Raw genomic sequence first — 17,384 nt, forward strand, 5'->3', positions numbered from 1 at the left:
CTCTGGTTGCAGTGCTAGCCTGCCAGACAGGAAAATTGCTCCAAACGTGAAATAAACTCCCCTGAAGACATAAAGGCTTTGCTGTTTGCAGCAAGACAACAGAAGCTGCCTTTTCTTCCATCAGCTGCTGAGACCTCCTGTTACTCATGAAAGACAGATTGCTTTCCTCTTCAGTCCAGCTGAGCTTCACATTCCAAAAAATGCCTGTTTGCCTTTCCCATTTTGCCCTATGAGGGAACATTAAAAACAGTATATTTCTAGAAATGGAGCAAAAGGGTATTGGAGGGTGTTTTTGTAGGAAGGCTACTGGTGGAAGGTGCTACTGGAGTAAGGAAAATTTTCCCTTCTCAGCTCTTCAAGAAAATCAACAGAAAAATAAAAAGGCACAAAGAGCTGTGTTAAAAGCCAACAGAAGAAAGAGGAAAGCAGAGTGCAGGTATTTCTAGAGAAAAATGTGACAAGAAAGCAACAGTAAATAATGAGGGAGACTTTGGCATTTTAAAATATGTGAAAGAACAGAGCTGAGAATGTTCAATTTTAAAATAAATGGTTTGGATTACTCATTGCTTCTTGGCAGCCAGGATGCCACTAAGGTTATCTCATTGCACAAGCCATTAGTTGCGTTGCACATTATTAATGTGTTGCACTGTCATTACCAAAAGTCAGGAAAAAAAAACAGGGCAATAGTTTCTAGTCCCCTCTAGTGGCCGTTTCTGAAATTCCATCATGGAAAAACTAAAACAAATGCTTCCTTTGCTACTGAAGACAGTAATATAAAATCTGGACAATTCCAAAGAGAATGGCTCTAAAATGCCTTAAAATATACTTTGAAAGTAACTATGCATTACTATTTCAACTAAAACTTTCCCCAATCCATAAAGGTTTCTTTGTTTGGAAAATAAGGGATTAGCAAAGAGGACTGGTAAGTAACTTCCCCCAACTGAACCATCTTTGTCAGAGAGCTCCCAGTTTAAAAAAAAAATCCAAATTCATTAAAATTATTTAATTAATTATAAAAGAATCTCTGCCTAACCATTTTGAAGAAAACTTTTAAAAAACCTCTGAGCTAACCCATAGGCAAGCCAAGGAAGTGAACCCATCACCTCAAACAATGCTGTAATGTGGTGGTTCCTCTATTGCAATGGTTCCCAACCTTGGGTCCCCAGATATTCTTGGACTAAAACTCCCAGAAGCCTTCACCACTAGCTGTGCTGGCCATGATCTCTGGGAGTTGTAGTCCAAGAATATCTGGGGACCAAAGACTGGGAATTGCTGTTGTCGTGTATGAAAAACATGCTTGCAGAATTTGGGAATAAGCAAAATAGAAACTGGGCAAGTTGAAAATGCTTGGCAAACACTAGTGGGACTAGGTCAAAATCAGAGTAGAATGGGGCAGACTAGGGACTTGTTAATAAAAACTGATGCCAAAAAATGGTGTGATGTGATGAACAAACACTCAAACAATATTTTAGACCTCAAACCCAGTGAATATTACTTTTCCATTAAGCCTTTATTGCTCCCAAACCTGCTGGTATGGAACACAATGGCCAGGAACAGCAACTTGTGAGTAGGATAACCCAACCAAATTCATGACACATGTGTTGACTAGATGGAATGGATGCATTCTAGTTCCTGCCCCAAACAGAAAATCAATATTGGAAAGAGAGGGGAAAAAAGAACAGTCCAGAGCCCTACACTACTGCGTAGGACAGCCCAATAAAATTCTTCCACCCCATCTATTGATTTTCTACCCCGAACAGTTACTGGAATGTTGACACTGATTTGTGGCCTGCTGCATCTGTCTCATCTAGTCACACATGTGTCATGAATTTGGTTTGATTATCCTACTCAGAAGTTGCCATTCTGGACCACTGTGTTCCATTCTGGCAGGTTTGGGGGGAAATGAAAGAGTAATATATTGGGGTTTGGGGGTATAAAATATTATTCTGATGTTCATCCAGTTCACACCTCTATTTTTGGCATCAGTTTTTATTAAGACGTCCCCATTCTGCCCAATTCCATTCCATTGCTGCTTTTACCTAGTCCCCAAACCAGTAGCTTGTTAGATGGGTTTATATCAGAATAAATTTGTGGGATTATATGTTTGAATGAACATCCATGCCCAAACTCTTTGCCTGTGGAAAACCAGCCTGTTCTACTTTATATTCTAACTGCCATGCTGGTTTTCAGAGCACAAAAGTTTTGACATGGAGAAGTTTCTAATAGGAGAACTGTTGACCTACTTAAAGGGGAACAGGCTGTGGAAAACTATATCAAATTACTTTTCAGAGTTTAAACTGGCTCATTGTAGTTATCTGACGTTTTCCTTATGTCTTTTCTCAGAAACATGTATATACTGTATATAAAAAAGCAGGTCTATTGAGTAATTGTATAAGTGGCCACTGGCTAATCAGCAGATGGACTCATGCATGATTAAAATGTGCAAAAGTAGGACTCAAGCCCCGTTTTGTACAGTAGTGTACATAGTTTTGAATAAATATACACAGATGATATTATCCCATGAATTCCTATGCATGGTTGTTCGGGAAAGAATCCTTCTAAACTCTGAAGAACTTGACAATTCTGTCATTAGGCAATAATAATCTCCTTCACCCAGATGTGGAAGGGAAGCCTCTTGAAGCTTCTAGCATTATATTTTAGGAAGTGCACTGTAGAAAACAAAGACATGCAGTTACAACATACAGTTTTCAGACCCATGAAGATGTTGTTAGCTCTATTTTCATTGAAACAACCATAACCAATGGTTCTAAGCTTACTGATTCCTCCAGAGCCCAATTGTGGTCTATTTCCGTCAACCTATTGGTGAGAACAGAGAGAGGAAAAAACATGTTTTTCCTATTCCCCTTGCATTTCTAAAGCTGCAAACAATAAACAGCTCCAGGGAGGTAGGTTGATGTGTTTCACTTCCAAGCCAGATTGACTGTGCTGTTTGGTTTCTTTTCTTTTTTAACCATGTTATTGTAAAAAGGTGAGGATGGCTAGAAGCGGTAGCTTTCCCGTATGGCTCACATTTAATTGCCATTTAATGGAGATTAAAAAGAAGGAGGCTGCAGTTTTGAGTACATTGTCGCATTTGGAACTTGGCAGCTGCACAGTCCTGGTTTCTTGAATCTGTTGTCTGTTCCTTCCATTCTACTCTCCCCCATCTTTCAGTAAGGAAGCTAAAAGAACTGAATGCAGGAATCCCTCTCTTTAAGTGCCTTTACCCCAGTCTGTGGAAGGAACAAGAGAACAACTGACAGACTCCAGCTCCGTGTGCCTCTCTTTCCTGTTATGCACCTTTCTAGAGACACAAAATACAGAAGAAGGGAAAACAGAGGAGGATTGCAAGTGTTCCATAAGCAACCTAATATTGGCACTCAATAGATATTGAAAAGGGTGTCCCCTTCCCCAGGATTGATTGTGTCATTTGTATTATGAAGTCACGGGATTGTTCCAGTGATACCCTCACACTATTCTATCCCCTCTCCAAGTCCCATTGATTAATTATTTTCTACCCCTGCTTGTCTCCTTGTTGGAGAGACCCAAGGTGGCATGCAAATGATTAAATAATGGTTTGGCAATAAAGTCCCTTTCAGTCCTCAGCAACTTTTGCCCTTCAGCCACCTATATTACTCACAGAAATCATCTTGTAGTCGGAGACAGGCTCCTGGCTCTTTTAAAGTTCTTTGTTTAACAAGGCCATTCACAGAGGAAAAGTTAATTCAACCTCTCCTTTCAGTTGCTCTGTAATTTCTGTCTTATCCTTTCCTATCAGAGACACAGATCTCTTTGTATTGCCAGCATCCCCAGCAGACATCTGCCTCTGACCTGAGTGTTCTTAGAACCTGCCAACATTTCCTCTTTGCTTGCTTGATCCTCTATAACCTTGGCAATTATATAAGGCAGTGGTTGCACAAAGTAGAAAAAGATTTGTGGACATGATCCGCCTATGATACAATGCCTGCATATAGAGGCTTCTGAGACCTGTTAACAAGGCCTGATCCATACTTTCTAATTGCATCTTTTCAGTAGTTACTTGCTTAAACATCCCCTCCAGATCTGCCAGTGGGCGGTCTAAGGGGAACGAGAGAATTTGTCCCCTCTCCTGCAGGGTTGTCGCTAATTTCAGATGAGAAGAGAGGTTTGAGAACAGATCCAATTGCTTTGCAGCCATCTACCAGTGAATGCCATATCAAAATCAGTGTAACTAAAATGGTAAAAGGAATCGAGGGCAGACAGTGCTCTTAAATATTGTTAAGGAAGGACCAATTTGTTCTTGCCCTGCACCACAGGGATACCTTTTTTTTCATGGCTGACATGGATACGTGCAGGGGGGATGTCTTTATTCGTAACAGGTATCTACCTGCTTACCTGGTTTCAGTTTGTATGTGGTTCTGAGTGGGCTGTTCCAACCATTTACATGCTGCCAGAAATGTTGGTTTCCATTGTTTTGATATTGGCCAGTTACTGACTGTGATAGGAAAGGGGCTGCTCCCTTATGGCAAAATACCATATGTATGAGAAAAAGCAGGCTTGCATGAGGTAAAGACTGCAGATTCATTACCCTGGAGGTTCGATCCTACAGGCATCACCTAGTAGGTGCCAGACTGAGCCCACATGTTTTGTCTTTCCCTCTGCCTAACCAGTAAGCAAGAACTGCAAACTCTGCACAGGTTAGATACAATTCCCCCCCCATAACTTTCCTAACTCCAGGAAAATGACTTTTGAGTGGATCTCAAATAATAAATACTATCAATGGGAAGTAAGTGAGCCTTCTTAAAAACTGTGCTCCCCTCCTTAACTCCTGGAACCCCTTTCCTAGAAGTTTTTTCAGCTACATCTTCTTTAATGTCCTCTTTTTCCAGTCTAATCTGTAAGGAAAGACAGAACAAGTTCAGTGTGGAACCAACAAGGAACTTGTGTGCCCATTCACTTGGGTGAGTTTCATCAGACTAGATGTTTAAAACTTTTAGGGAATGAGGAAATAAACAAATTGTCCAAATATGTGTCCAGTTGTAGTGGGCAACGTATTTGTCTTTCTAAATAGACTGATTTCAGGCAGATGGAAATTGCACATCTAACTGAGGTGTCAAGGGACCTGTTTATGTAACTAATAGTTGCTTTTCCATGTAAATAAAAGAGCATGGCTGGAACCATAGAGATTTGACCACAGCCTTTGTCAAAGCACTGTAACTTCTGTGTCAACTTGAGGTAGAAGAACAAACTAACATTTTAGGCTTATACTGGCAAAGCTGTAGATTACCGTATTTTTCCGTGTATAAGATGACACTTTTTCCTAAAATAATTAGAGGGAAAATTGAGGGTTGTTTTATACATGGAAGGCAGCAGCAGGAGGCAGAGACTGAGGCAAAGAAGCAGCCATGCACAGCCATCTCTCGCGGGTGCCCATTGACTGCTGCCAACGCTGCCCGATTGCCCCTCCAGTGATCATCTCCTTGCGATTGGGTGGTGGTGGCAACAGTCAATGGGCAGCAGCGAGAGGCAACCGAGCACAGCTGCTTCTTTGCCTCCATCTACGCCTCCTGCTGCTACTGCAGTCTTCTCCAGCACCATTTGTGGGCTCAGCAGCAGGAGGAGGTGGAGACGGAGGCAAAGAGGCAGCCACCTCAGCCACCTCTCGCGGCTCCCTATTGACTGCTCTCCACTTCTGTCAAGGGAAAAATTAAGGGATCATCCTGTACACTGGGGGATCGTATACATGGAAAATATAGTACATTTAGGTGTTGCACTTGGTAGAAAAAGTCAAGTAAGGCCTAGCTCACAGTGTTTTCTCCTCAGTGGAGGGAAAGGGAACCCTTAGTGCTCTTCCTCTGGCAGCCTCTCCACAAAAACCCAAATCTTAAGTACCATGTTCCAGAAATCACTCCCATGGTCTGATAAATACTACTTCAAATCCCTTTACGTCATACTAGCAAACCAGAGGCCAGGTACTTTGCAAAGGCCAGGGTGATCTCATGCCCTTGGCAATCACTGATTTCCAGAGCTGTAACTAGGGGAGAGCAACTGGGACTTTGACCTAGGATGCCAATATTTAGAGGGCACAGACCCAGCTGTTGGTGTTTGCTTGTGGAAGGCTGTAAACCTGGCTGCCCCAATCACGTATACCACCTAGAGCTGCCCGGTCTTTCTGGCTATTGCAATTGAAATTTTGGATTATTCCCTCCAAAATGCTTTTCATCAATAAGCCTACACCCTGTTTCAGTACTAATATTATAGCCAGTTATTTGATAAATCTCAGATATTGATGTTTACTTCTTAATGTTCTTCTTTCTGATAATAATACCTATTCCTTTGTTATTGGATATTATGCAGTATAAAGTTCAACATACAGAACATCTAGACTAGCCCCAATACTGAATCATAGTAGTGGTATACAGAGTGCTAGTGTGTTTTAACTTTGCACTTAAGAAAACTTCTGTTTTAGGCATGTATTTTATTCAGTTCATTTGACACTATGAAATAGACAATTAGATTTGGCTTGGGAAGCAAACTGTTAAACCTTTGGCTTTTAAAATTATTTTTAACCTGCTTGTAAAGAACGTTTTGGTTTTGATTTCTTTTTATATTGTTATTTTCTTGTACAATACTTTGGGCACAGTGGAGAATAATTTTTTTTGTTAAAATACCCATGAATCTACAAATATTTTTGTTTGAAAAATAAACAAACGAACACAATGATTTTTAAAATGTACACTCAAGTTGCTGCTGGCATTTGGTGACCATGTAAATTAATGCCCACTAAAATGCCCTATCATTAACAGTCCTGCTCAGTACTTGCGAACTCAAGGCTGTGACTAACATTATTGAGTGAATGCACTTCATATTCTTTCTTAGTGTTTTCTTACTGCCTTTCACTTTCCCCAGCATTATTGTCTTTTCTTGTGACTTTTGTTTCCTTATAGTATACCTAAAGTATGAGAGCCTCATTTAGACATTTGTGCTGGAGAAGGTTTAGGCTTGATTTGACCTAGCGCCTGCTTATTTGTCTTTCTGGTGATCCATGGTATCATAAGTACTGTAGTCTTAGTCTCCAGTCACACGTTTCCTAGTTTCTTCATTGCTGCCCTTCCAAGTACTGTATCAGTCTTCTGATTTCTTGACTGCAGTCTCCATTTGGACTGATTATTGGACCAAAGTAAGAAAAGTAATTAACTATTTTGATTATGCATTATCAACATTAAAGTCATGTGATTCTTTTGTAATCATTATTTTTGCCCTCTTAATGGCAACTGTAATCCTACTTTACTCTTTTCTTTTTTAACCTTTACCAGTTGTTGTTTCCATTAATTGCTGGTTTCTAATGATATAATGCCATCTGTGTATTTTAAATTATAAATATTTTAAATTTGTTATGTTTCTTCCACTAATTTTCACTTTCTTTATCTGAACCTAATCCATACACTATATGGACTTTTCAATGAATAAAAGATATAGATCTTAAATGTTGAAAAGAAAAGTTTTATTTTTGAAAGCATGATGTTATCTGACAAAAGTTCGAACAGTGTTGAAGGGTTAGGTTCTGGGTTAACTGATTAGCCTGTGAATCTGAGGCACTTCCTTCACAAAGCAGCTCTGTCCTAACAAGCCACTAGCCCTGCCCAGCTTTTAGTTTTGTAGGAGTTGAACAAAATTATTTGTGGAAAGGATGGGACCATATTCACAGGGGTGTTGTAGTGGGTCTGGCCAGTTCATTTCTTACAAAAGGTGGAATTACCTGTTCAGGCATAACATCTAAATAGGGTTTCATTCTCCCTACAACCTTCAGTCAAGACAGAGCCCCTCCCAGCATGTTCTGGAATTACGATTGTTAACATTCGGGCATCTATTTGACTAGTAGAGGAGGAGGTTTTGTCTGTTTTACCAGTCCATCCTGACATTTTAACCAGTGAATCTGGGGCCATGACGGATATGATTCTTTCACCTTAGAAAATAACCTTGCTGTACAAGCAGACTTTTACAGCACTCCATTTCTCATTTATATACCTTTTTTGTTCCTAAAAATGCTCTCAAAAGCCTCCAGTACGTTGACAAAGGACACACAGTGCTACTGACCTCATAATAACATTCCAGCCAACTTCTCACCGTCCTTCCCTAAGGGTTTTTTCATTTTTTTTTCTCACTATGTCTTGGGATAGAGTCAATGAGCCCATCCCCCCCCTTTATTGCTTTCTGGGGGCTGTTTCCATTTTGCAAGATCAAGCAAGATGGAAAAAGCAACCAGGGCTCTCTCAGGCAGTCAACTACATTTGGTGCTTGAAAATGAACAAAAATTATGCAGGCTTCAAATGAGCATTTAACCTTTTGGTACAAGTGTTCTGTCAGGCCTCAATGTTTGTACAACCCCTCCCTTTAGTGTGAATGACCTTTTCTGTTCAAGCTACAAAGATTTGTCCCCATCTCCAAAATATTCCCATTTCCCATCAAAATCTTTGCTTCACTGAATGCCACCACAGTTGCCCTTTGTTTCTCACATGTGCAAGAAACACAGCCCACTGTGGAAATGCATGTGAAAGAGAGATTTTAAACCTGTAATTGCCTAGTGTAATTTAATAGGCCTTTGAATTAATGCCTTGTGAATGTATGGCTTTAATTTTTGAGAAATAGCAAAAACTTTCAAGGCCTCTGCTTATGATCTTTATTATTAAGGCATTAGGTTTTTCAATAGTGTTGGATGTTCAATTTAAAGAATCCCTTATGTTGGTCAAAGGTCCACATCAACAGGCATGTATTTGTGTGCTAATACATGTATACAGATATTAGCACATTATGTACTAAATACTACCTCGCTGTTGTAGATTCATGGGTACTAAACAGAGCAACTGCATGATGAACTGCCATTGTTATAAGCCAATTTTCCAACCTGCTATGGAATATATTTTTCTATTAATCCCTTACTTTGTTCTTCTTTTATTTTGCTTTGAGTTGTTAAATGTATTCTCTAAAAAAAATTCTAAGAAAAAACTTATGCTAATAGAAGTTTCACATTAATGTTTGCATTAGAAGAACACTGGCCAGAATTCAATGATGTGCTTGTGTTGGAACCCATTGTTTCCACCAGAATTGATGCTCCCTATGCACCCCATAAATTTGCTCTGTGGGGTTGCAAAACCTTCTGCAGATGTTGGCATAACTATGCCTGTGGAAGACTGATGTATCATCAGCAGGCGATAATTTTCAATAATTAAAAATGACCTACTTCTGTCCTGTGGCTTTTCTGTCATGCATGTAATCCGTTTCATCATGTGGAACCTGTGGGATCCACATGATGCAAGGAAGAAGTCTTTAATTACAGGAAGTTCCCCCTGCCAGCAATGTCCAACAGTGGCAAATTTTTGTATCTGAAAAGTTCTTCCTCCTTTTGTATGGTTTCCATGGTTTTTCATGCAATGGAACGTATTACACAAGAATCGGAAAAGAAATGGGACAGGAACAGAAAGCGTTTAATTACCAAAAATCACATACCCGCAGCTAATAACATCATTACTCACAGGCATATTTATGCAATAGACAATATTTCTTAATTTAGTTGTGGTTGACTTCAGAAATGGATGCTACTACAATGAATCTTAACATTTGTAAATGAAAAATTGTAATACTGTAAAGTTGTTAGAAAGGGTAAAAATAACATAACAGAATATTAGGAGGAAGCACATAGCAATGTGCTTCATAGGCTTGTACTGCCTTAATGTTGCCTATTTATGATAGCCTAGCAATCTGCCATACCTGAAAGGGTACTATTTTCCTTGATGGAAGAAAAATTATTATGTTAGGTCCCTAGGATTATGTTAGGTCCCTAGGATTCAACTAAGCTGATTATAATGATCATGTAGAATCTTTTGAACATGTGCGGGAGAATCCATGGTATCTCATATGCAGAAAAATCTGGCATGCAGACTGTTCGACTGGGATATGGTACTATTATGAGCTGACTTTCCTGTCAGCCTGCAGCCCCCCAAAATGTTTTAAGGAGCCCCAAGTAGAATTTGATGTCATGTTTCTTCACCCATCAAAACCATCTATTTATATAGGCATATCACAACATGTTCTGCATCCCACTGGTTGCAGCTTGCAAATGATGTGATCTTTGTCCCGTCAGGGTGTGCCTACATAGCTGATTTCAATAGCACTCTATTCACAGTTTCTTATAGCTGGCAGAAGCTGGTTCCCCCACCCCACCCCGCTACTTGAATGACTACTGGTGGAATGTGAAAGAGGCCTGTGCAACTGTGTCACACATGCTGATTGCCTATTATGATGATGTCACAGCAAGATTGTGACTGCAAGATTCGCACTGTAATTTTGCCCCATCCCTAACGTGCTTCCACTTGTTCTTCCCAAAATACAAACTCCTCCATGAAATTACCTCTGCTGCTCCTTATAAAACATTCTGGAAAGCAGCAGAGCTGGCACTAGTGAAAGCACATGGGAGGGAATCCTTTTCTCCCTCAGCTTGTTCAGGATACCATCTGTCCTTCACAGATATCATCTGCCCTTCGTTATGTTGTTAATATGCTACATATTCCCCCATTAGACTTTGCTGTTAAGAAGCTGGTTGCCGCGATTGGCATCACACTGTCTGGAATATAGTAAACCAGGGAAGAATCTGTTTTATGTTGGGCTGGGCAGCAGAGCCAAGCAATGAATTGAATTCCTTTCTGATGAATCTTTTATGGATCAGCAGATTTATTCAGAGTTATTTAAAAAGCAGTTAACATTCCATTAGCAACAAACTGTGATCTGTGTCAGCACTAAGACACTGTTCAGTCATTTATTTTAGAGCAAGAAGTCACTGCAGGGATAAATGCAATTATTAAATATCTAGCAGGCAGATGAATACCAAAGCACAGCTGGGGGGGGGTCTTTATGATTCTAAATGTTACATTTACCTGTTACAATCTTACTGAAATATTTGGACTTCTATTATTTTTCCTTCCTTCCTTCAGTGAAGAAAGCCAACAAATATCATTCTCATTTTCTGGATCAGTCAGCTTTTTAATCAACTGCTCTGTTTAAACTCTGGGGAAATACACATACATTGATTCAGTTTTATTTTACTGTGGTGTTATTGTACTCAAGATAGTCCAGAATTATCCTTCAAGATAGCCCCAAGTTAGACTGTATGACAAAAGAAATGTTTGCTTCCTCCCATAAGTAACAGTTCAAGGACAGAACGTAGGGTTATAGATGTTCAAGATAGTCTCTCAGAGATTAATTGTGGCTGAATTGGAGATGAGGCTAAGCAGGGCACATGGCAGGGTTAAGTATAACAGGGTTGATATTGGAATCAGTCCAACTGAAGATGATTAGACGCATGACAACATAATGCAGGAAAAGTCAAAGCCAAGAGGAAAAATGTCCGTTCGAGCACAGGGAGAAGCAAGAGAGTAGCACTTCCTTACCTTGGGTCCCCAGATGTTCTTTGACTACAACTCCAGAAATCCTGGCCAACTCAAGCTAGTGGTGAAGACTTCTGGGAGTTTTAGTCCAAGAACATTTGGGGACCCAAGGCTGGGAACCATTGCAATAGAGGAGGCTTATCAACTTAGGGGACAACTGTGTGGAGCTATCCTTAGAGCTTGCGAAAGTTAGGTTTTTGGACTGAAACTCCTACATTCTTCTGGTGATCATGATCAGTACAGGAGTTGTGGTCCATATAGTGAAATTTTCTTAGGCTTTCTAACTTGTCAACAAGTACTCTAACGCTGAGGGCAGTATAAGCAAAGGCCATATAGTGCAGTGGAATGCATTCCATGGTTAGCCTTCCTGAGTCCTAGCTCCTTTGACAAGACAGCATTAGAAACTCACTGAGTTCCAAAGCATTTGATGGGATCAGGATTCATCTGTATCTTCTCATTTCTCCAGCAATGGTTTAATTTGTAGGGACAGAGAAAATATTATTCTTTCCCTTCTATCTGGAGTGCACTCCAGATTCCTCTCTAAGCAGATAGCAGAAATAGAGAAAATGGCAGCTTCACAATCAGAAGATAATAAACCACTGTTCCTCCACACATATTTTCAAAGCTTTTGTGCAAAAAAGTTGAAAATTAATCCCAGGATTTGCCAGCAAACTGCTACTGAGCAGAAGAAACTGGTTTGCCACTTGTTGTGTTAAGAATGTGCCTCTTCTAGTTAGAAATCTGGTCTCATTTGTTTCTGCTCACAATAGTAACGTAAATGCCAGAAAGAAATGTTTATTTCAGAATTTCTAGCATGGACAAGTTATTGCTTAAATACTCTCTATGTCATGTGTGTATGGTGGGGAGGGACATGAAGAAAATACATCACGAGGTCCCTCTCTACACACACTTTGGAATCTGTGTTGATCTTACCATTTCTCCTGGATTAGCATTTTTCAGTACAGTCTATGTTGTGTGCCTTTTGGGGATCACATGCAGTAAAGGAGTATACCTAAGCTCTCGGACAAACACAAATCCTTAGGCAGGGAAGAATGATTTCCAGAGATTCCAGAGCTGCATATGCCCCATTCCTGGATCTTGAAGTCTTTACCTACATTCACTTCCTTCTCACTCCCCCAATTTTTTTTTTTTTTTGTTTTTCTTGAGGGAAAAAAGCCACCTCCCTCATCTACTCTCTAGGTCAGCAGTTCTTAACCTTTTCTTTACCACAGATCCCCTTTAAATATCTTTTGTTGCTGCGGACCACCAAGATTTAACTCAAGATTTAAAACCCTAAAGAGCATCAAATATTTATTTAAATGTTCTCATTAAGGGTCTCATCCAGAGATATTCCTTACTATAATGGCAACACTTTTTAAGATGACTGGGAAAAGATTCATTTTGCTTTAAACAGGATGCACCCTCATCGACAGCATCAGTTCTTTCACTTTTCAGATTTAGCCACCAGTCCATTCTGAGGCTAAGCAAAATGTATTGTTACAAAATTCATTGCAATAATATTGAAAAGTCACTTTACCCAACAATAACCAAATGGTTTATTAGCAGAAATCGAAGAAGAAACACCATCATGAACTCCATCTGAACACCCACTCACACAGACTGACTCAAAGTCTCTCTACCCGTGGCTTCTGACTGTCTGCACAGTAGAAAGAACTGTCACATCCTGTCTCTCAGCCACTCAGCATCATTCACTTGCATGTTCTCACCGTATGTAGAAATATCACTTATTTGCTATCCAACAGTTATTTTCATAACCAGTTTTTCCTTTTGTTTGTAATGGAGGCACTAGCTGAGAAAAGCCGAGTTTTACACAAACAAGCATGGGAAATTAAGATTTTGTTCTACATTTCCATCTTATTCATTCATTCATTCGTTCGTTCGTTCGTTTGTCCATCCGTCCGTCCATCCATCCATTCATTTTATTAACTGCAAGAGATCATAACATTTCTTCAAAGCTTCATGGACCCCCTGTGAGAACATTGCTGCCCCCCTGGGGGTCCAGAGTAATTTTACTTTCTTTCTTTGCTGATCCAAAACTGCTCTAAGTGACATTAATTTTTATATTAAGACAATGCCAACGATGATTATATATTTATGAATGAGATTAGGATCATTATAATCCATATATCACTGCACCCAAATAATCTTATCTTATATCTCGTATCTTATTGTTAGGAACTGACACTAGTTGAATGCTCTAATGTATGTTAGGAACTGGCCCAGATCTCAGCAGCCTTCATGACTGAGTGGATTTAAGTGCATCCTACAGCAATTTTGCCCATTTTTCTGTGAAGTATAGCTCAGTCAGAATTCCACAGTTCTTGTACTACTGATATAATTTCACTGTACTCCAGCCAAGGAAGCTGACACAGCACAGACAGTAAATCAGTAGCTTCCACCAGTTCCACATCATCAATATTATAAATGCCTTCTGCAGGGCATGCATTGCTAAGCAGCCTGGCTGTTTGCAATGCTCGAAGCAACTTTTAAAAATGTGCAGTTCTTCGGGATAATTTGCAAAAAGTCAGATGCAAATGGGAAGAAAAAAACCCTAGTATTTTTAGAAATCACCAGTATTGGGCTGGTGTTAAGAGAAATTGCAGGGCTACACATTTAGGTATAAACAAATTGAGATGACTGAAATGACCATAATGCTCTATAGTCTCTTCCTTACTATCTCTTTTAGCTTCAGAAGCACCCGTCTGGTTTGTCTCATTATCTTGGCCCATTTTGTGCACCTTTATTACTATTTTGAAAATGGTCTGTTTTCTTTTCTTTTTATCTAAAATTTTTATTGTTATACGGCCCACAAAAGATGTAAAGAAAAAAAGGAGATGCAAGTTCTAAAAATAATATTCTGCAAAATATTCTAAATAAATATTTCAAGAAGTAGGCATACAGTTACACCAGTGTTATAGCCCTTCAAGAGTTGCAGGCTTTTCTTTCCTTTTATTACACACCTATTAATACCTGATCAACAAGATACACAAATCTCAGCTAAATTATTGACAACCGTCTCCCAAGTACATACAGCCCCCCCCGCTCATTAATTACACTGGTGCCTCACTAGACAGTTACCCGCATGACAGTTTTTTCGCTAGACATTGGCTTTTTGCGATCGCTATAGCGATTCGCAAAACAGTGATTCCTATGGGGGAATTTTGCTGGACAATGTTTGGTCCCTGCTTCGCAAACCGATTTTTGCTAGGCGATTTTGACAGCTCCCTCTGTGCTCGCAAACAGGTGTTTTCAGGACCTAAGCTTCGCAAGACAGCGATTTAAACAGCTGATCATTGGTTTGCAAAGCGGCTTTCCTTATGGCTGATCTTTGCTAGACAATGACGATTCTTCCCCATTGGAACACATTAAACAGGTTTCAATGCATTCCAATGGGGAAATGCTTTTCGCTAGACAATGATTTCACTAAACAGTGATTTCAGTGGAATAGATTATCATCGTCTAGCGAGGCACCACTGTACTCATAATCATAACTGGTACAGAATTTATTCTTCTACAATTCAGGTATATATTAATTTGCATAAAGTACTTATCCTGCATGAATATTTGTTCCACAAAATATAATTTTTGTATAAAAAAGGAATGGTTTTATTTTGCTCTTAAAACTAGAGGGGCTCCTTTGACAGTGGAAGACACCCCAGTGGACAACAACTTCATATTTTCACGCACAAAGTTGCGTTGCTGCACTGTCGCCAATCTCACAGAGGTATTCCTGCAATCCACTTTTGCTGATGACGTTGGTGGCACACTCTGAGGGGGCAAGCCATTGATTTCATACATCCACTGCATTGCTGTTGTCTGAAAAAAGATAAATGTTTCAACAGAAGAGGTTGTTCAGGCTGTATCCCTGTGAAGCATGCAACTGTTATCTACCACAAAGTTTATATAATTAGACCATTCATTGTTCCCTACATGAGGGGGTCCCTCAAAAAGAAAAAGAAAAATCACATTACCAGAACTGCACCATGGTGAAGAGAGGGAGAGAGAAACACTGACTTACATAATGAGCAAGGCAGAACATTTCATTTTATGAAGAGCAGAACGTAAGAAATATGTATACTGTCTAATGCCCTAGGTAATCTAAACTCCTGTTAATGTGCAACAGTTTGGGATGCAGTTTTGAGGAAATTATTTCACAGTAGGAAGTAAACAAAAATAACAAATGAGTGGCTGCTTTTATTTGTACCCCAGGGATTAATGGCAGGGGGTGGTAGAAATAAATAGCAGCAACTTTTATCATTTAGTTAAGTGAGCCATCTCATAATATGAGAAGAGAAAGACACTCAGAGAATTTCCTACTGTAAACTCTGTACCTGACCTAAGTGTGACAGATGTTTCTATCTCATAGCAAGAGACCTTGCTGCTGGCAGAGAAACAGCAGTACTCTTTCCATTAGTGCTGCATAGATGTAGATACAGTTTTCTCAGAACTCCTACACTCATCTATTCTGTGCTAAAATAGAATACAAAAATATCTTTGCTATCACTTGTTTCAAAAAACCTACATTGTAGCAGAATAATAAAACATAAATTACAGCATTAATACTGGTAACAATGACAACAGTAGTTTCCACTAAAGTCCTTCTGTTTCTGAAAAGCAAATGAGCCGTAAAAGAAAGCCCAGAATAATATGCGCCCAAGCTTCTTTGACAGATTATTTCAGTTACGTCAATTCAAACGTGTCCAAGAAATCTGGTCATCTTTTCTTCATCATCTCATCCCCTCGGAGGATAACAAAGAAACTAGCAATACTACAGTCCACGTACAGAAGGCCTGGAATACTTGCCAAGCGATCTAAGCGACAGGCAGACATCTCCCAAAAAGGTCTAGCTCACTCTGGCTGGCCTCCATTTGTCCCTTATTATGGCAGCTGAGACTGGGAACCTCTGCATCTGCTTTGGATTAACTGCAGCATAGTGTATTCTCTGAACCATAAACTGTGACTAAATTATGTTTGAAGTCAACTAGCCTTAAACTCAAGGTTCTACAAAACACATTCCTGAGACTACAGTACCAATCCAATATGATTATTGAACAAATTAACAGGGAATATTGAATACCCAGAAGTGACCTACTGCAGGAGAGATCCTGCACAAGATATTAAAGTTGCCATTTTGGAGAAGAAAATTACAGGACAAGAATCCAGAGAGGGACAACTGGGATAAAATACACATATACATATGCTGAAGATCCATGGGCTCAATATTAGCCAAGGTTTCTTAGGCCATTATCAAATGTAAAACACTACAATAACTGTGTTGTATCTGCTGCATTTCCAAGTTGTATTTCCTTCCTAACTTACCAGAGCCATCTTACGAACTTCAAAGAAAAATGAAGATTCTTAACTCATTATTGTGTTGTTCCTGCTATCTGTAGCCCCAGGGTAATTTAGCCACCAACCGTTTATTTATAGAACAAAACTTCCTAAGTGAGGAACTAAATATGAAGCAGGTTTCTTAAAAGCCATTACCAGGTGTGAAATTCTGCCCAGTCAACAACTTGTGCTCAGGAATCAGTCTCTTTATTTCAGGCCATGTACAAATGTATAAATATTTGCCATGTTGTCTTGCTCTTACATCTGAAGAAGTGGACTTGTTCACAAAAGCTCACATTAAAATACAGCAGTTAGTCTTTAAAGAGCCAAAACATTTCTGTATTATTTATTTATTTATTTATTTAGTTTGATTTTGTTTTTGACTCAAGAAGTTAGTGATAGAAAAATATTTAACAATGAGTTGTGTAAATTTACCAAGCATCTTTTGCTGAATATAAAATAGTTTCTTACCAGCAGCGCTAGTGTATGACATTGAATATTAAAAAGACAGGTGAACATTCTTTTGCTTCAATATCTGGGAACTTTTAGTGGAACTATAAACAAACAAATTATAGCAGAATTGAAACTGCAAGTGGATTTTGCTATATTGAC

General features: G+C 39.3%; 1 protein-coding gene across 1 annotated transcript in view; it reads right to left on the reverse strand.

The window, feature by feature from the left end:
- Positions 1 to 12,952: 12,952 nt before the first annotated feature.
- The window catches only part of CFAP47 (cilia and flagella associated protein 47), a 326,940-nt gene continuing 322,508 nt past the window's right edge, over positions 12,953 to 17,384 (reverse strand). The window contains exon 64 of the mRNA XM_072994251.2: positions 12,953 to 15,257. Coding sequence (XP_072850352.2) covers positions 15,048 to 15,257 — 210 coding nt within the window. The 3' untranslated portion in view covers positions 12,953 to 15,047. The remainder of the gene's footprint in view (positions 15,258 to 17,384) is intronic.

This window comes from Pogona vitticeps, chromosome 3 (assembly GCF_051106095.1).
Source record: "Pogona vitticeps strain Pit_001003342236 chromosome 3, PviZW2.1, whole genome shotgun sequence".
Lineage (NCBI taxonomy): Eukaryota > Metazoa > Chordata > Lepidosauria > Squamata > Agamidae > Pogona > Pogona vitticeps.